We start from the raw sequence: 15,293 nt of genomic DNA on the forward strand, positions 1-15,293 counted from the left end.
GAGCCATAAAGATGCCCAACTGCCTTGTGACTTAGGAATTTGGGACAGCCAAGTCAGAGGCAAAAATGAAAGCCAAAGCACAGCCAGTGCGGTGCTGATGATGCGCCGCGGCAGCTGTGTAGAGCTGCTGCGTGTCGCTGTAGACACGGCGTCCCCAGAGGGAGGAGGACAGGGTGGACCGGCCTGCCCTAGTGGGTCCCCGGCGCCTGTGCAGCTGAGTGCCGTGGAGCAAAAATGAGCTACCACGTGTCAGCTGCTCAGAGCCATGGCCGGAGCACGAAAGCACTCAGGGTTCGCTGCTTTTCAGGTAAAGAGACTTTTGGGGGGACAGGGCTCCAAGTGTCTCAGTCACAAGGACCATGTTCACTCTCATGGCTCCGTGAGCGGGCTCCCAGGCCTGTGACAGAGATGCTGGTCAGGCCTTCTGGTCACAGTGAGCCTGCAGGCAATCTGCGGTGTGGGACCCGTGACACGCTGCAGATAGCACGGTTCCCGGCAGGCCAGCGAGGGCTCCAGAGTGAGGCTGAGAGGCAGAGGGAGGCTGTCACCCGCTCTCTCCTCCTATACTGCCCACTGTCGATGACCGGGGCCCGACTGGCAGCATGCACCGCAGAAGGCCTGGTTGTGACAGAAGACAGGGTTGCTTTTGTTTTTAACTTGGAGACTCGGATGTTCTGAAGCTGTGGGTGTGAAGACGCTAAAGGCAGCTCTGGACCAGCTGAGGGTGGTGTTCCGAGGTGGGCCGGCTGGTCAGGAGGGGAGGACTGGCGCCAGGAGCAGGCCAAGGCCTGGGTGCCGAGAGTCACGAAGATGCCACATGGTGGCACTTCCTGTCAGCTGCTGGCTTTCTTCCACCTCTTGTGATACCTCCATCCCTTCAATACACCCCAAAGGGAATACCACTACTGACCCTAGCCTGCCCCCTGCCCCTAATCCCTCCCCTCAACAGACCCTTTCACCTAGAGACCCAGAGCACATGGTGTGGGGGCTGGCACGGGAACACAGAGCACATGACCCCATGACCCCATGCTATGTGACACAGGGCAAGCTTTGCTGACAGGAGAGCTGTGTCCCCCCCAGGAACTGGGAGCATGGCACCTGCCCCAGGGCATGAGGCCGGGTGTGGGAAGCCCAGCTCCAGGGAAGGTGTATGAAGAAACAACGGCCCCTCAGGATGGCCACACAGCTGGGGGTGGTTGTCTCATTTTATTCAGCGACCAGCCTCCCCAGGGCCTCACCAAACTGCTCCTCCAGCCTCACTCGAGGGTCTGCCTTGGGGAGCTCAGAGGCAGACACGACCGCAGCTCCCCACTCGACCTCTTCTGCCACACTCGGCACAGAACAGAAGCACTGCGCCTGTCCTTAGCGCCCACCCATGCGGCCGGGGAGCCTCTGGTGTTCAGCTGCTGCCTGCTGGGGCCTTGGCCTAGCTCCAGGGCAGACCCTGCTCCCAGGCGCCAGGCATGACAGGGGCCTCTGTCTCCAGAGGGTGGCGCCAAACCCGGCCCTGCAGCCTGTCCCTGCTGGGCAAGAAGCAAAATGTACGAAAATACTTTAATTATTTCTTTGAAACCGTTAAGAAATAAGATCATCTTGTTTTTCTTTTACAATCTCAGTAAAAAAAAAAAAAGTTCACATTAGTGCTGGAGGCCAAAGCCGGGCCCGAGTCAGGCACCAGCCACTCAGTAGAAACGCTTGTTGCGCTCCTGCCGCCTCTGGAACACCACGGCCCCCACCACGGCGCACACGACGATGCCCAGGAGCGCGCACAGCAGCAGCAGGAACACCCGCCACCCTGTCAGGGGCCCGCTGCGGAAGTTCCCCGTCGGGTCATCCACGTTGTCTGTGGGAGAAGAGAGGGGGGCTGAGGCAGCAGGCAGACGGGCCGGGCAGTGGCCCTGGCAAAGCCCCACCCCCCATGGGACCTGTGGCTGCCCACACTGCACTGGTGAGGGGTGGACAGGGGGCGACCCCAGAGATCGAGGCCTGGGGTGCCTTGCTGCTGCAAGGAGCGAGTGGACACTGGATTCCTGGGCTCCGAGAGCGCCCATTCGGCCCTGGAAGCCCAGGACCTGCTTTCACAGGCCCACCCCACCCCGGTGCAGAGGGCCAAGGGCTGCACCTGCAGAAAGGCAGCCTGGCAAATGCTGCCCTGGAGAATGCTGCCCCGACTGGCACCTGGCGGCTCCAATAGGTCCCAGGTCCCTACCCTGTCCTACTCTGGCTTCACCACACAGCTGCCTGCTAGCCCTGTCAGTGGCCCTGACAAGTGCCAGGCCTAGAACGCCAGTCACGAGCCCACCAACACCCTCCCTCCCCAGCAGGCCTGCGGTGCCACCCCTGTACAGTGACAGTCGTGGCCGCTGACGGAGCCAGAGGTGCCCAGGGTTCCCAAGGCCCCTGCCTCCCCTTCTCCACTTTAGTCACTACCGTGAGCCCTGGGGCAGCGCCCAGCACACAGCTAACACCGAATGGGGGCCTTGGCACTCACTGCTGGAGGGGCGAATGGGGCAGTTGATCTGAAAATGGGTCGGTCCCTGCCTGGCCAAGGGGGTGGGGTTGCTGGGTGGTCGGGAGCGACAAGGGCTCTGAGCCCTCAGCAGCCAGAAACCCCGAGTCCAAAGTGGTAAGCTCGTGGCCTAAGGCAATGTTTGACTCACAAAACATTTAAAAGCAACCAGAACCTTAAAAAAGTGAGCTGTCACATAAAACATGGGGTCCGTTTCAGGTCACACCATTCGGCTCACAGCTGACCTCAGGCTGGGCCGAAAGGGCTGCTCCGAGCGCAGGGGCCTCCTTCTGTGAGGGCAAAGCCGTGGCTACTGAGGGCTCTGAGAACAGACGCTGGAGTTTTGCAAAAAACTCAACTGCAAATCCTGCTCTATCCCCTTCTGGCTGAGAAAACTAAAGGATCCATCCCTTCGGTCAGTGGTAGGACCTACTTCCCGGCCATTCGCTGAGGTCAAGCACATGCCCTTTTTGGTGCCCTGCACAACACCTCCCCCGACAAACCAGCCCCTGCAGCTTTCCCTGCTCTCGCCCTGGCACTGACCGTGGGAGGGAGCAGGCTCCGGTGCTGCCGCACTGCTCATTGGCATGGCCTGCTGGTCCCGGAGCCCAGGCCGCAACCACAGCCAGACCCACAACAGCAGGGGCACCGCAGGCACGCACCACGCCGGCCTTGGCCCCGCCCCAGCCCCATGGAGACCTGAGTGGGGGGCCCCCAAACACACACCTTTGGGTGACTTGAGGAAATTGACACTGGGCTCGATCTTGGTCCAGTCAATGTTGTCCTCGTCAGCGGTATGCTCCACCATCAGCTGGAACAGCTTCATGGAGATGATGTCGTGATTGTCTGTGGGACCGAGCGCTGGCAGGTGAGGGCCCTGAGCCTGCCTCGGGCACATGGCCCGTGCCTCACCCTGCCATGTACAGTGGCCAGGTCCCCGGGGACAGCCCACTCCCACCCGGCTGTGGGTGCGGCCTTGATACACAGTCAGCAACTGCTCCTGAGGCACAGGGAAGGCCCAGCATGAACAGACCAAGCCGGGAAGACCCTCTGCTCGACAGCCACCAACCACGCGTTTCTGAGACTGGGAGGCCAAGGCTCCCAGCCAAGAGGCAGGTCCCAACCGTCAGCCCTGCTGACTGACCAGACTCTGGGAATGGCCTGGAAAGGGGGAGCTAAAGAGCAAGAGCCCAGCAGCACCTGACAGCCCGGTGTACGCAGGCCCCAGAGGCCCAGGACCCACCCAGCTCCACAGTCAGACTGCGGTTCCCATCTGTGCTCTGCTGCTGCTGGGCGTGAACATGGGGAAGCCCCTTCATCGCTCACACTCCCAATGGTCCCCGTTAGGTGGCAAGGGAGAAAGGCCACTAGCCACCTAAGCACACATCACGTGACTTCACAGACAGCATGCAGGCACCTAGGGTGGTGTATACAATTTTAAACAAGGGAATCGGGGAAGACCCCACTGAGGAAGTGACATCTGAGCAAGACATGAGGATAAGAGTGAGACACGGGCGCAGAGGCCCAAGCAGGAGGCCCCAGTGCCCGAGCAGCTTGAGACGGCACAACCAAGGGGCGGGGAACAGAGTTCCAGAGGCAGCGGGGTCGGGAGGGGCCAGCTCGAGGGCCCCACGGGCCATGGCTGGGTCAGTGGTGGCCTTGACTCTGAACAAGCAGGGAGCCACTGCAGTGCTCTGAGCAGAGACACACTAACACCTCCTATGAGTTTTGTGGGGTTGCTCTGGCTGCTGAGCTGAGAGAGACTGTTGGGGGCTGGAGATCCCCAGAGAGGGGGTCACGTGGGGGCTCCTGCAGCTGTCCAAGTGAGGGAAGATGGTGGCCGGATGCCCCAGGGAGTGAGGGAGGGGCGAGAGTGAGAGGGGGGTCTGCTCCACTGTGGCGATGAAGCTGGCAGGGCACGTGAGACAGTAGGGAAGTCCAGAACGACAGACAATAAGGTTTTTAGACTGAGCAACTAGAAGAACAGAGGTATCATTTATGCCTTGGTGGCAAGATGTGGTCGTCAGCTGTGGGCATGTAAAGGTTGAGACACCCGCAGGGCAGCCAAGTGGAGATGCTGAGCGGGTCGGTGGTGACGTGGGACTGCAGGCAGAGATCTGGAGTCTGAGGGGCCAGTTCAAAGCCACCTACGAGGGCCAGACAGCCGAGCCTGCTCATAGGCTGAGCCCTGGGCGAGCCACAACTGAGCTGACAAGAAGAGAAAGAGACCGGCGAGCATGGAGCCGATGTAGGAAGTCTGAGAAGGAAAGAGACCAGCTGTGCCTCAAGCCTGGCAGACCAGGGAAGGTCACGGCTAAGACCCAATGCCCTGTGCAGCCCACTCACCAGACAGGTCGCCGGTGCCGGCCGAGGCCCCAAAGTAGTAGCCAGTGGGAAGGCGCACTCCCGTGATGTCGATGCAGTTCTTCCACTCATTCTTGTCCTCCAGGTCAGTCATCACCTATAGCCGACCAGCAGGTGACGCACGCCATGGGCCCAGCCTGCCCATCCACCCACAGAGCCCATCGGCAGAGGAAACCCCGCCCCACCCTCCCCGCTGCCGCCCACTCACTGCCCGCTCACCGTCAGGCGGCCCCGGGAGTAGCGCACGGCCAGAAAGGTGTCATGGTCACGGTTGCGGAAGTCAGCCGTGCAGCCTGCCAGCTCAGTCCAGCGGCCATCCTTGCTGTGGTCGTAGGACAGGGAGCCATTGTTCACCATCACCGAGATGTACGGGAACACGCGCTAAGACCGAGACACCGGTTACTCCGCAGTCGGCCCAGCCAGCCTCCCAGCCCCTCCTGCCCTGTGGCACGGGAGGGAGCAGGGGCCTACCTCCGTGGTCTCGTCGTTGGGGTATGTGTCCAGGAAAATGGCTAAGCCGTGGAAGTTGTCTTTGCTTCCAAAAACAGGTCCTGGGGTGAGAAAGAGCCGCTGCAGTCATGGGGAATAGGGGGCATGCCCTGGCTAACCCAAGGGCCAAAGTAGTGCCAGTGGAGGAGGGGGTGGGGGATGAGAGACAGCAGGCTGCTGTCGGGGACCTGGTCTCAAAAGCTTCCTGCTGAGGTCCAGAGAGGAAGCACTTTCAACTGTAAGGGCCACATACAGTCCTCCTTGCTTCTGCTTTTTAAAAATAATGCTCTGAAGTGGGAAAGGCCATTCTTCACTGGTGCGCAACAGCGGGCCACCACAGGGCCCCTCTTCTTCTCCAGGGGACCACCCCCAGCCCACCCAAGGTCCCAGGGCCCCCCCCAAAGAAGAGCAGCAGCAGCCTAACAGGGGCACGGAGAGCAGAGGGCACGAGGGGCGTGGCCCTACCGTGCACAAGGCGGTCCCTCGTGTACCACAGGGCAATGCCGTCTCCGTGGAGGTTCTTCTTCCCGGTGCCGTGCACTTTGAAGTGGACGTGCATCTCCCAGTCCTTGAGGAAGCAAGGCTGCAGAGGTGGGGGGCAGAGGCTGATCTGAGCTCTGGGCCTTCCTGCCAGCTGGGGGCGAGCCAGCCCAGACCCTGCTGCACCAAGACCAGGCCCTCCCCAGAGGGGGCCAGGCATCCGGGCACGTGCACCACGGGCCAACAGAACCTCCAGCTTCCTCAGCAGGAGAGAGCGGGGGCTGCCAGGCCTCCCAGGGAAGGAGGGGAGCCCGCACAGGATCCCAAGGCTGCCTGAAGCCCAGAACCTACCCAGCCCAGCACCAGCCTTCCTGACTTTGATTCACGTTTCTCAAAACCAGCCAACCCCACCCAGGGCGGGGTTTTCTCTCCACCCCAGTGCCCTGGGTTCTTGTGGAAGGATCGCTATCCCCTCTTGAGCCACATATTTACAGAAGAAAAAACACATTCAGAGACAGAATAACAGCCCACAGCAAGTGGGGCAGGCTTGCATCACACCCGGTCCTGTCTGAGGCAGAAACCTGTGCTGTCTTCCATCCCTCCCATGGCCTGCAAACTGCATCAGCTCCTCTCCAGCCTCCCGCCCCCACACTAACCGATGTTCCAATCTGAGGGACTCAAACCTGGTCTGGCTGACTGCAAACCCCTCTCAGCCAGCAGTGCACCCCCTGACTCCTGCAGCCCCAGCCGGCCCCAGCATGGTAACAACAGCGGGGCAGGGGCAGCAGGGCCACGCCCCAGAGCCTCCGGGCTACAGTAATCCGAGGGAAGGCAGATGCTCCCTGGCATCAGGAATACCAGGTGCGGGGCTGGGCACTGCTGCAGCCAGGGAAGGGGCCTGGCCTCGCCCACCAGGAAGCTGCTCGTGAAAACTACAGCTGACACATCCTTTGAAAAGAACCCACGAGCAGAAGTCTGCAGATGGGTGTGTGAGTCAGTGATTACACACAGGCCCATCAGACAGGCGAAAGAAAACAGATACTGTTGACCTGTCTGGCAACTATTAAAGAGATCACTAACACCCCGTGGAGAAGGACGGAAGCAACGCACTCAGCCAGCGGGACTGTGAGTGCTCCCTCCCACCTTCCTGGGCAGTTTGGCTGTTGCAGCCTCTTAATAGGAGGGGCAGAGCCACACTCACACTTACTGCAAACCAGCACCCGAGCCATGTTCCCGTTTGAAAAAGAACGGGACTGACACACGCAGGGAAAGGAAAAATGAGAGGACTACGAGGAGCACACGAGGAGCCTGAGCACATGTGACTCTGGGTGGGAATGTCTGCTTTCTATTTTGACTTTTGTGTAATGAGTGTGCTACCTCTATAACCAGAAAAAAATACTCAAAAACAAAGACCTTTCCATCCCGTCGTGGGCAAACGGCCTTGTACACTCGTGAGTTCAGCACGCCCAGCAGACGGGACCCAGCCCGGCCCAGAGGACACAGTGCCAGCAGGCACCTGCGAGGCAGCTGGCCAGTCTTGTGAAATCGGCCCTCCCGGTTCTCCATGGTTCACTGGCCCTGGGAAATGTGCCGATTCCAGGGGGTGAGTGACAGGGGTGAGCACCAGCTCTCAAGGACAGACAGACATGAAATCCGAGTCCAGAGCCTGCTGAGCAGGTGCAGCGCCCCTACTTCGTGTTGGGACCGTGAAGACAGTAAAGCCAAAAATAAGGGTGAGCGAGAAGGGCCCTCCCAGGGACTGCAGCCCAGCTGCGTCCTCTCAATCCCTGAAATCTGACCAGCGACTCCTCCAGACCTCATATCACAAAGACAATGTCCAGCACACAACGAAAATACCAGGCACGTGAAAAGACAAGACATGAGCAAAAACTAAAGGGAGGGAGGAGGCTCATGGGAACCGCAGGTGTCAGCCGTGCACACAGCTGGTTTGCCACGCTCGGGGGTGTACGAGACAAGACTGAGGATTTTGGTAAATAACTAAAGTTTTTTAAAACTATAAAAATTCCAGAACAAAAATACAATAACTGAAATTGACAATGTAATGAGTAGGTTTTACAATAGATTTAAAACAGATGAGGAGAGAATCAGTAAACTCCAGTCCAGTCGGACAAAAGTACCCAGATTAAGCAGAGAGAGCAGAAGCACGGCCGACACAAAACACTGAGTAAGAGGTGGAGGAAGGAGCGAGACGGCCTGACGGGTGCCCAGCCTTCCTGCGCCTACAGGCGGCACAGCAAGAGTGACACTTGGGCCACACGTTAAACACACAAACACTAACCAAAACTGATGAACAAAAAGAAGGTTTTAAGTAAATGTACAGCTTTGTGTTGGGCAGCATTCATAGCCATCCTGGGCCACAGCTGGACACCCCTGGAGACGTGTGTAATTGGAGTTTCAGAATGAATAGCAAAAGAATAGGGCAAAGAAAAAAGCAAAGAGATGTCTAACACTTACTAAAATGGATTCAAAGACACTATTACACAAATCTTAAGTTTTACCAAGCAAAAGAGACAAAAAAAAACACACTATCCTTAGGAAGGACAAAAAAGGAGGGAGAAAACAAAGAAAGCAACCAGAAAGAAATAGACTGTCGCCCTTCTTTTGTGAAAGTACTGAGTGACCCCGTGAGAGTGCGACTCCCTGTGTCTGAGCGTTGACATTTAGCAAAACAAGAAGCAGGAGAGGGCTGAAAACTGTTTCACTCTGACAGTAATACCCATCCAGATGGGGGGGCCCCAACAGCTCCCCGAGATGCATTTCAATAAACTTTCGCTTTTCTATAATAATTATTCGAACACTGCGTAGCGGGCAGCAAGCTCACTTTGGTCTGTGGTACACTGACACTAATCCCAAGGAAACCCACAAGGTTGTACCGTATAAATCAGTGCGCACACGTTAGCCACAGGGTCCTCCGGCGGCAAACACACCACATCAGGGCAGTACTTCCCATTGGGAAATGAGACGAGTTCAGTAAAGAACTGACATACGATCTGGGTTGACTCACAGTGTTTAAAAGAAGGAGTGGAGCCCTGGCTGGTGTAGCTCAGTGGATTGAGCGTGGGCCTGCGAACCAAAAGATCGAGGTTCGATTCCCAGTCAGGGCACATGCCTGGGTTGCAGGTCAGTACCCAGCAGGGGACGCACAAGAGGCAACCATACATTGATATTTCTCTCCCTCTCTCCTTCCCTTCCCCTCTAAAGATAAATAAAATCTTAAAAAAAAAAGATTTTTAAAAAAAGGAGTAGACATCAAATCTCAATAGTCGGATTCCACTGACTACACTTTAAATGTTACTTTAAAATGGCAATATTTAAATATTTAATATTTTCCTAGTCGGAAACTAGGTCTCTTACAAATATTTAAACTTAGGCCACCTGCTCACAAAGGGAGGGGCAGCTACGTGCAGACCGACACCAGCGCAGACAGCCCAGGGACCGGCTGCAGCCACCACACCAGTCCCACAGGCCACCTGGCGCCCCAGCCACGGGACACTAGGAGCTCCAGCCCTTTGCCCGACCGCCACCCCGCACGGCAGCATCTGTGCCTCATCTCTGCCTCAACATGGCAGGTCCTCAGTAGTGTTTGCTCACTGGCTGCCTCTCGCAGAGGGAGTGAGTAGTGGCGACAAGAAAAAGTCCAGAAAGCATCTCTCCAGCCCAGTGCAGGAAGAGCGAGCTCTTGAGAAACACTGGGCAGAAAATTCTAAGAGTTCTAAGCAATGTCTTTCAGAAACTGCAGGAAACACTCCAACCCTGTGGGAACGCCGGCAGGGCCAAACAGCAAAGGTCCCTGGAGCAGGGAAGGTGGGAGAAAGCGGGGAAGGTGGGAGAAAGCAATTCGGTAAGTCAAGTGCAGAATCCTGCCAGCCCTGTGACAGTGTCACACCACTGACAACGCCAACCATCCACGACCTAAAACCATAATCAGTACTTGTGACTGGATCCAATCTCCAACAGTCTCAGCATTATTGGTACCTTACTTTTTTAAAAAAGCCTTAATGTTAAACTGAACTCATTTCCATAGAAAATATAAGGCTACACTGTCATTTTGTAAAAGATTTACTTATTTTTAGAGAAGAGGAAGAGAGGGAGAAAGAAAGGGAGAGAAGCATCGATGTGAGAGAGAAACACTTGCCTCCTGCACACACTCCGACCAGGACTGAACCCACAAGCCAGGCACGTGCCCTGCCAGGAATCAAACCAATGACCTTTTGCTTTGCAGGATGACACCCAATTAACCAAGTCACACTGACCAGGGTTCATTTTTTAAAATTATCTGAAAGTGCTAAGGCAGAATAATGAATGTGACTCAGGGGAGTTCTTTTATTGAAGGCCTCTCAGTGGGCGGCACTGAGCTGAGACTTAACAGACGAGAAGGAACCAAGTAGGCGGGACGGGCCAAGAGGCAGAGTCCCAGAGGGGGGCAACCACATGGGCAAAGATCCTGAGGCAAAGTATCCTGACCAAAGTCAACAGGGTAGATGCCTGGCAGTCCCCAGCACCAGGGGACAGAATGTGTGCGCAAGCCACATGTTTATCCCTTCACAGGAGACCTCAGACTCAAAGGATCAGAGTGAACGCTTAGCAGAGGAACCCCGGGCACCCCTAGCAGTAACGAGAGAAGCTGAGAGGACAGACAGATGAGGCAACATGGGACAGTGTGGGCCCCGAGAAGTGAACGAGGATGTCAACCAGAAGGGACCAAGAGGAGGGTGACAGAGAAAACCAGGACAACGACCGACACCGCAGGCACAGGAAAAGCTGGAGCCAGGCTGGATGAGGCAGGAGCAGGCCCCACCCCAAGCGGTGACCCAGCCTCAAATCAACTCCCTTACACCTTCTCCTGGCCTAGATTTCCCCAGTGTAAAGTGTATGTAGCAACTGACTTTAGCCACTGCTCATGTGTGACATTCCAGTGACACCTGGGACTCCTGGACCTCTGGAGCAGAGGTCGCAGCAACTAAATCTGTCCACAAGTTCATCCGACTAACAGTGAGAACCTGAGTTAGGCACTGGGGGAGGGGACTGAGTCTGCAAGTACTTCTAAGGGTCGCCTTCACCGTCCAAGGGGAGGGAGGTCAAGCGTAGCAAGTGAACTGCTGGGCTTGGAGACCAGAGAGCTCAGAGTTCAGATTCTGTTTATGCTGAATTATTCCCTGTCTGTGTTAGCTCTACACAGAGCCACAGCAGCCACCCATCTTGAGCAGCCCGTTTGAAAATTAAACGCAGTAAGGTGTGTTCAACTCAGTGCATACACATGGATAAAACACCCGATAAAGGCCCTGTTTCCATTTATCGCACATTTGAGAGGGTTCAATCCAGACAGCCTGACAGCCCCACTTAACTCTGGGCCTTAGCTCCTTAGTCAGCAAAATGGAAATAACATCCCTTCCTTCACATGGGTTTTGAAAGAATTAAGTGAAAAGGAGGTAAAGTGTCAAGCACAACTCCCGACATAAAATAACTTCAATACCATTGCCTGTTATTACCGGTGGATGGGACCAACATGGTGAAGGGGCGGGGGACGGAGGGGCGAGCCTTCAAACCAAACTCCGGTCTGAGCTGCCAAGGACGCCGGGAGTATGGCTTTCTTAAGGGTACGCCTGACGTCCGAGGAACCACTCACCTGGTGATTCCAGATAGAGCCTTCTTTGCTGCGCTCATCAGGGGTCAGACGCACGTACTGGCTCGTGAGTATAGTGCTGCCTTGGAAGTCCCAGAGGGGCATGGAGCTGGAACCGACCCCTGTGGGCAGAGTGACGGGCACAGGCAGGTGGGTAACAGGCCATGCCAGGACTGGCCTTGCCATAGGCAGGAAACCCAGAGAGCTACCCCGGCTCAGGAGAAAAGGCACTGCATTTCCCAACCCGATGCAGCCTCGCCTTCGCCCCGCACTCATTCCCGCCCCAGGCCTCACCTTGGTAGGGCTTAATAAGCGAATGCTCCCGCTTGAGGTGTTCACTGTTGCCGTCAGTTATATCCGCAGCCACCGACCCCAGCAACAGAATAAGAAGTAGAGGTGTCGTGGGGCCAGGGCCGGGGCCGGGAAGCCCAGGCCTCCCCGGGCACCGCCGGCCCCAGCCCCAGCGCCAAATCCACCCTTCCGCCGCCATTCTCTCTTCCTCTCCGCCACTTCCGTCCTAAGACTTCCGCCTTCCGGGTGTCCCATATAATGGCCTCCGGCCGGAAACCCTCCAAACCTAGTGTTACTTGGAGTTAAAAGCAAAGCCTCACAGCAGGAGACGGCGGTTTTATTTGCTGAGCGGCCCCCATTCTGATCAAATGTAGTTCCACGCTTCCTTGGCTTCTCCCACGCACCTGTCGGCCTGCCTCAGCAACAGCTTCTTACGAGCCACAACCAATCCTGGAACAGCACGTTAGGACTGCGAGCCAATGGGGAGCAGAGGGATGGTTCGAGTGGGCAGTGGAACGATGCAGTCCGCGAAGCGAAGCGTGCTGGAACTTGTAGTTTTGGTGGGCTGCTCGCATGGGCTGGATGGGCGAAGATTACAATGCCGTGGGCCTCTGGCTACTGATCACTTCCTCGGAGTAAGTTTTCCCAGTCCGAGAGCAAAGGATCTTTAATTCGAGGGCGAAGACCTGAATTCCAACTCCCGCGCCACCTCGGACTCGCTGGGTGGCCTCTAGTGTGCCTTAGCTGGTTCTGGCTTAACTCCCTGCAGCTTCACGCCCGTGAAGACAGAATTACCGGTGACTTTAGGGTGTCCACTTCTCCCAGCTCCTCAGGCCCAATCGCAGTTAAGTGGACGGCAGGCCTGGACCCCGACTCGAGACCCCAGTGATGTTTGGAACCCATGCAGAACCAAATTGGTGGTAGTGCCTGCCTGGCGCAGCGACAAGAGTACATTAAAGGTGCAGGGAAACTGGCCATGAACCAAAAGTCGAAAACTGGTGTTACTCGCAGCCAAATACAGCTCCAGTGACACCTGAGGCTCCCTGACCTCTGGAGTAGAGAACGCAGCAACTAAATCTGCCCACCAGTCCATACGACTGACCAATACAGCCCAATACAGCTTTGTTTTTACCTGCTCTTTTTAATACGTGATTTTAATGCTCTTTTAAAAAGTGATTTAACTAGTGATATATTTAAATCAGGACTCTTAAGTTCATATTAGAAAGAAAATTTTTAGTTTCTCTGGGAAAAATTGGAAGATCCAACCAAACTAAACCTACGGGCTGCCCCCTACAAATGCCTTCCTCTTCTAAGCTAGGAAACACTCTACATGCTGACCACTAATTTAGCCCTCCTGTCTGGCCCCTCTAGACATTTGAATTAATGACCCGTGTTACAGATCACAGGGCAGGATCTTCATTGGTTTCTTCTTTATTAAATTTCAAGAAGCTTCCCTTTTGAATTAATCAACTTATTCAGGATTAAGCGATGAGAGGTCTTTTCTGGGTCATTTTTTTAAAAAGATTTTATTTATTTTTTAGAAGGGTAGGGAAGGAGAGAGGGAGGGAAACATCACTGTGTGGTTGCCTCTCTGGACCCCCTACTGGGTGGGGATCTATCTGGCCTGCAACCCAGGCATGTGCCCAAGACTGGAAACGAACCAGCGACGACCCTTTGATATGCAGGCTGGCACTCAACCACTGAGTCACACCACCCAGGGCTGGCTTATATATTTTTAACGAGTTTTTTTATTTAGAGCCGTACAAACAAGGACATGTACATTCGACTAGACCTCCATGAGGGCTGGGATTTATTGTCAGCGATGGTCACTACTGAATCCCAAGCATCTAGAACAGTACTTGACACATAGGAGGTGATTAATAAGTAATTGGTGAAAGAATGACTATTTGTTCTAGAACCTAGAATCAAGTCCTAAAGAATGAGTAATTTACCAGAAAGGGTAACAGGAAATGTAAAGGCAGGGAGGGGTGCTTGAAAGTATAAGGAGAGCAGGCAGCTTGGAATGGCTAAATGGTGATGGGCAAGAGTGTGGCTGAGGCTGGGTCTCAGAGGTCGTTCAATTCCCAGCTAAGGAACATGACTTTTTTCCAGAAGGCAATGGAATGGTATTAAGCCTGGGACTGGCCAGTGTGGATTTCTCTTGCTATGGGGAGAATACCCTGGAGCCAGGTGACAGTGGGTCGACCAAATGGGAGGGCATTCGGACAGGATGAGAAAGGGCAAGGCCCAAGCGAGTGAGGTCTCCAAGGGGAATGGGGATCAGAAGTCCCACAGGGAGACTAGACATCAGTAAATGATCCTCTGTGGGGAGCCAGGGACAGAGAAGTTGAGAACGGTGTTCCAAGGAGTGGGGGTGCCCCCCCACACCCATGGGGTGGAGAAAAGTAGATAAGGCTAAGAGGTGGGAAATTCCAGGGTTTCCTGGGGCCCCTGGGGTGAAGATGTGGTCAGAGGTGAAATTGGCACCCACATGGACAGGTAGGGAGAGGCATCTCTCAGTGGCCAGAGGATGACCTTGGAAGGGGGTCCCAGGCACAGCGTGTGATTGGGTCTTTTGGGAAAGGGAAGGTGAACTGCTAGCACCTGGGCTGGTGGTGGCCTAGGCCCAACTCCCCAACTCCTGGCACCCCAAACACACATGTTCACAGCTTAGCAGATCTCTAACTTGCTGTGTAGCCTTGGGCAACTCACATCTCTCTAAGTCTCAGTTTCCTGAGCTGTAAAATGGGAATAATGAGAACCAATCACAAGGAGGCTGTAAAGATCAAATGAGGTTAGTTCAGGAGAAAACCCTGTAAATTGTAAAGCCCCCTCCGAAGCCCAGGCTCAGAGCCATGGCGCAGTAGACAGGCAGGCAGTCTCCATGTCACACTCTCCAGCCCCCTCTCAGGCACATTCACACTGTCATGTATTAAAACCACCATGGGCAATGCTCCAGGCCCAAAAGCAACCCCTCATACACACACCTCATACACATTCAAGTCTGAATAAATCTCTCTGTCTGGGTGGCCCGGAGCAAGGTGTCTGGATGGAGGTGAGTCAGGGCTGGAGGAAGAGGTGATTTAACTAGGGCAATGCTAGCTGCTATAATAAATAAACCCTAATAAGTGATTAGTGTGTAATGGCTTCAAGTTTCTTTCTTGCTCATATATAACAGCCCAAGGCTGCTGTTTCTGGTTAATGGGTGGCTTTCCTTCAAGCACTAATGTAGAGACCCAGGTGTCTTCCTTGTCGTGGCTCCACAGTCCCCTACAGCCTCATCATCTTCTGCAGCCAGCCAGCTGAGGGGAAAAGAGAATGCCAAAAGCATGTACTACTTCGAAGTGTTGGTCCAGAAACAGCACCATTCCGCTCACGTTCAATTGGTGGGAGCTAGTCACATGGCCACACATGACTGCAAGGGAGCCTGGGAAATTAAAGTTTAGCCATGTGCCCAGGAAGAAAAGAACATGAATTTGTGATGAAGAATAAGTCTCTGCCGCTGAAATTTTCAGG

At 55.1% G+C, this 15,293-nt stretch overlaps 1 protein-coding gene across 1 annotated transcript; it reads right to left on the bottom strand.

Annotated features, from left to right (window-relative positions):
• Nucleotides 1–1,570: 1,570 nt before the first annotated feature.
• On the bottom strand, nt 1,571–12,174 carry LMAN2 (lectin, mannose binding 2). The gene is made up of 8 exons (XM_037064456.1): nt 11,781–12,174; nt 11,490–11,608; nt 5,828–5,945; nt 5,345–5,424; nt 5,093–5,254; nt 4,856–4,970; nt 3,236–3,355; nt 1,571–1,843 (listed from the first exon to the last, which is right to left on the bottom strand). Exons 1-8 carry the CDS (start codon nt 11,974–11,976, stop codon nt 1,683–1,685), a joined length of 1,071 nt encoding a protein of 356 aa, XP_036920351.1. The 5' UTR covers nt 11,977–12,174; the 3' UTR covers nt 1,571–1,682.
• Nucleotides 12,175–15,293: the final 3,119 nt, after the last annotated feature.

The sequence above is a fragment of the Sturnira hondurensis genome, unplaced genomic scaffold (genome assembly GCF_014824575.4).
Source record: "Sturnira hondurensis isolate 20B ecotype Veracruz unplaced genomic scaffold, ASM1482457v3 Scaffold0015262, whole genome shotgun sequence".
In the NCBI taxonomy this organism is placed as follows: Eukaryota; Metazoa; Chordata; class Mammalia; order Chiroptera; family Phyllostomidae; genus Sturnira; species Sturnira hondurensis.

Excerpts from the sequence above, each read along its gene's own strand:
- LMAN2 (XM_037064456.1), bottom strand. The coding sequence starts at position 11,976 with ATGGCGGCGGAAGGGTGGATTTGGCGCTGGGGCTGGGGCCGGCGGTGC. Across the intron at positions 5,255-5,344 it reads CCAACGACGAGACCACGGAG|CGCGTGTTCCCGTACATCTC; the intron begins GTAGGCCCCTGC and ends TCTCGGTCTTAG. Across the intron at positions 3,356-4,855 it reads CGGCACCGGCGACCTGTCTG|ACAATCACGACATCATCTCC; the intron begins GTGAGTGGGCTG and ends TCGGTCCCACAG.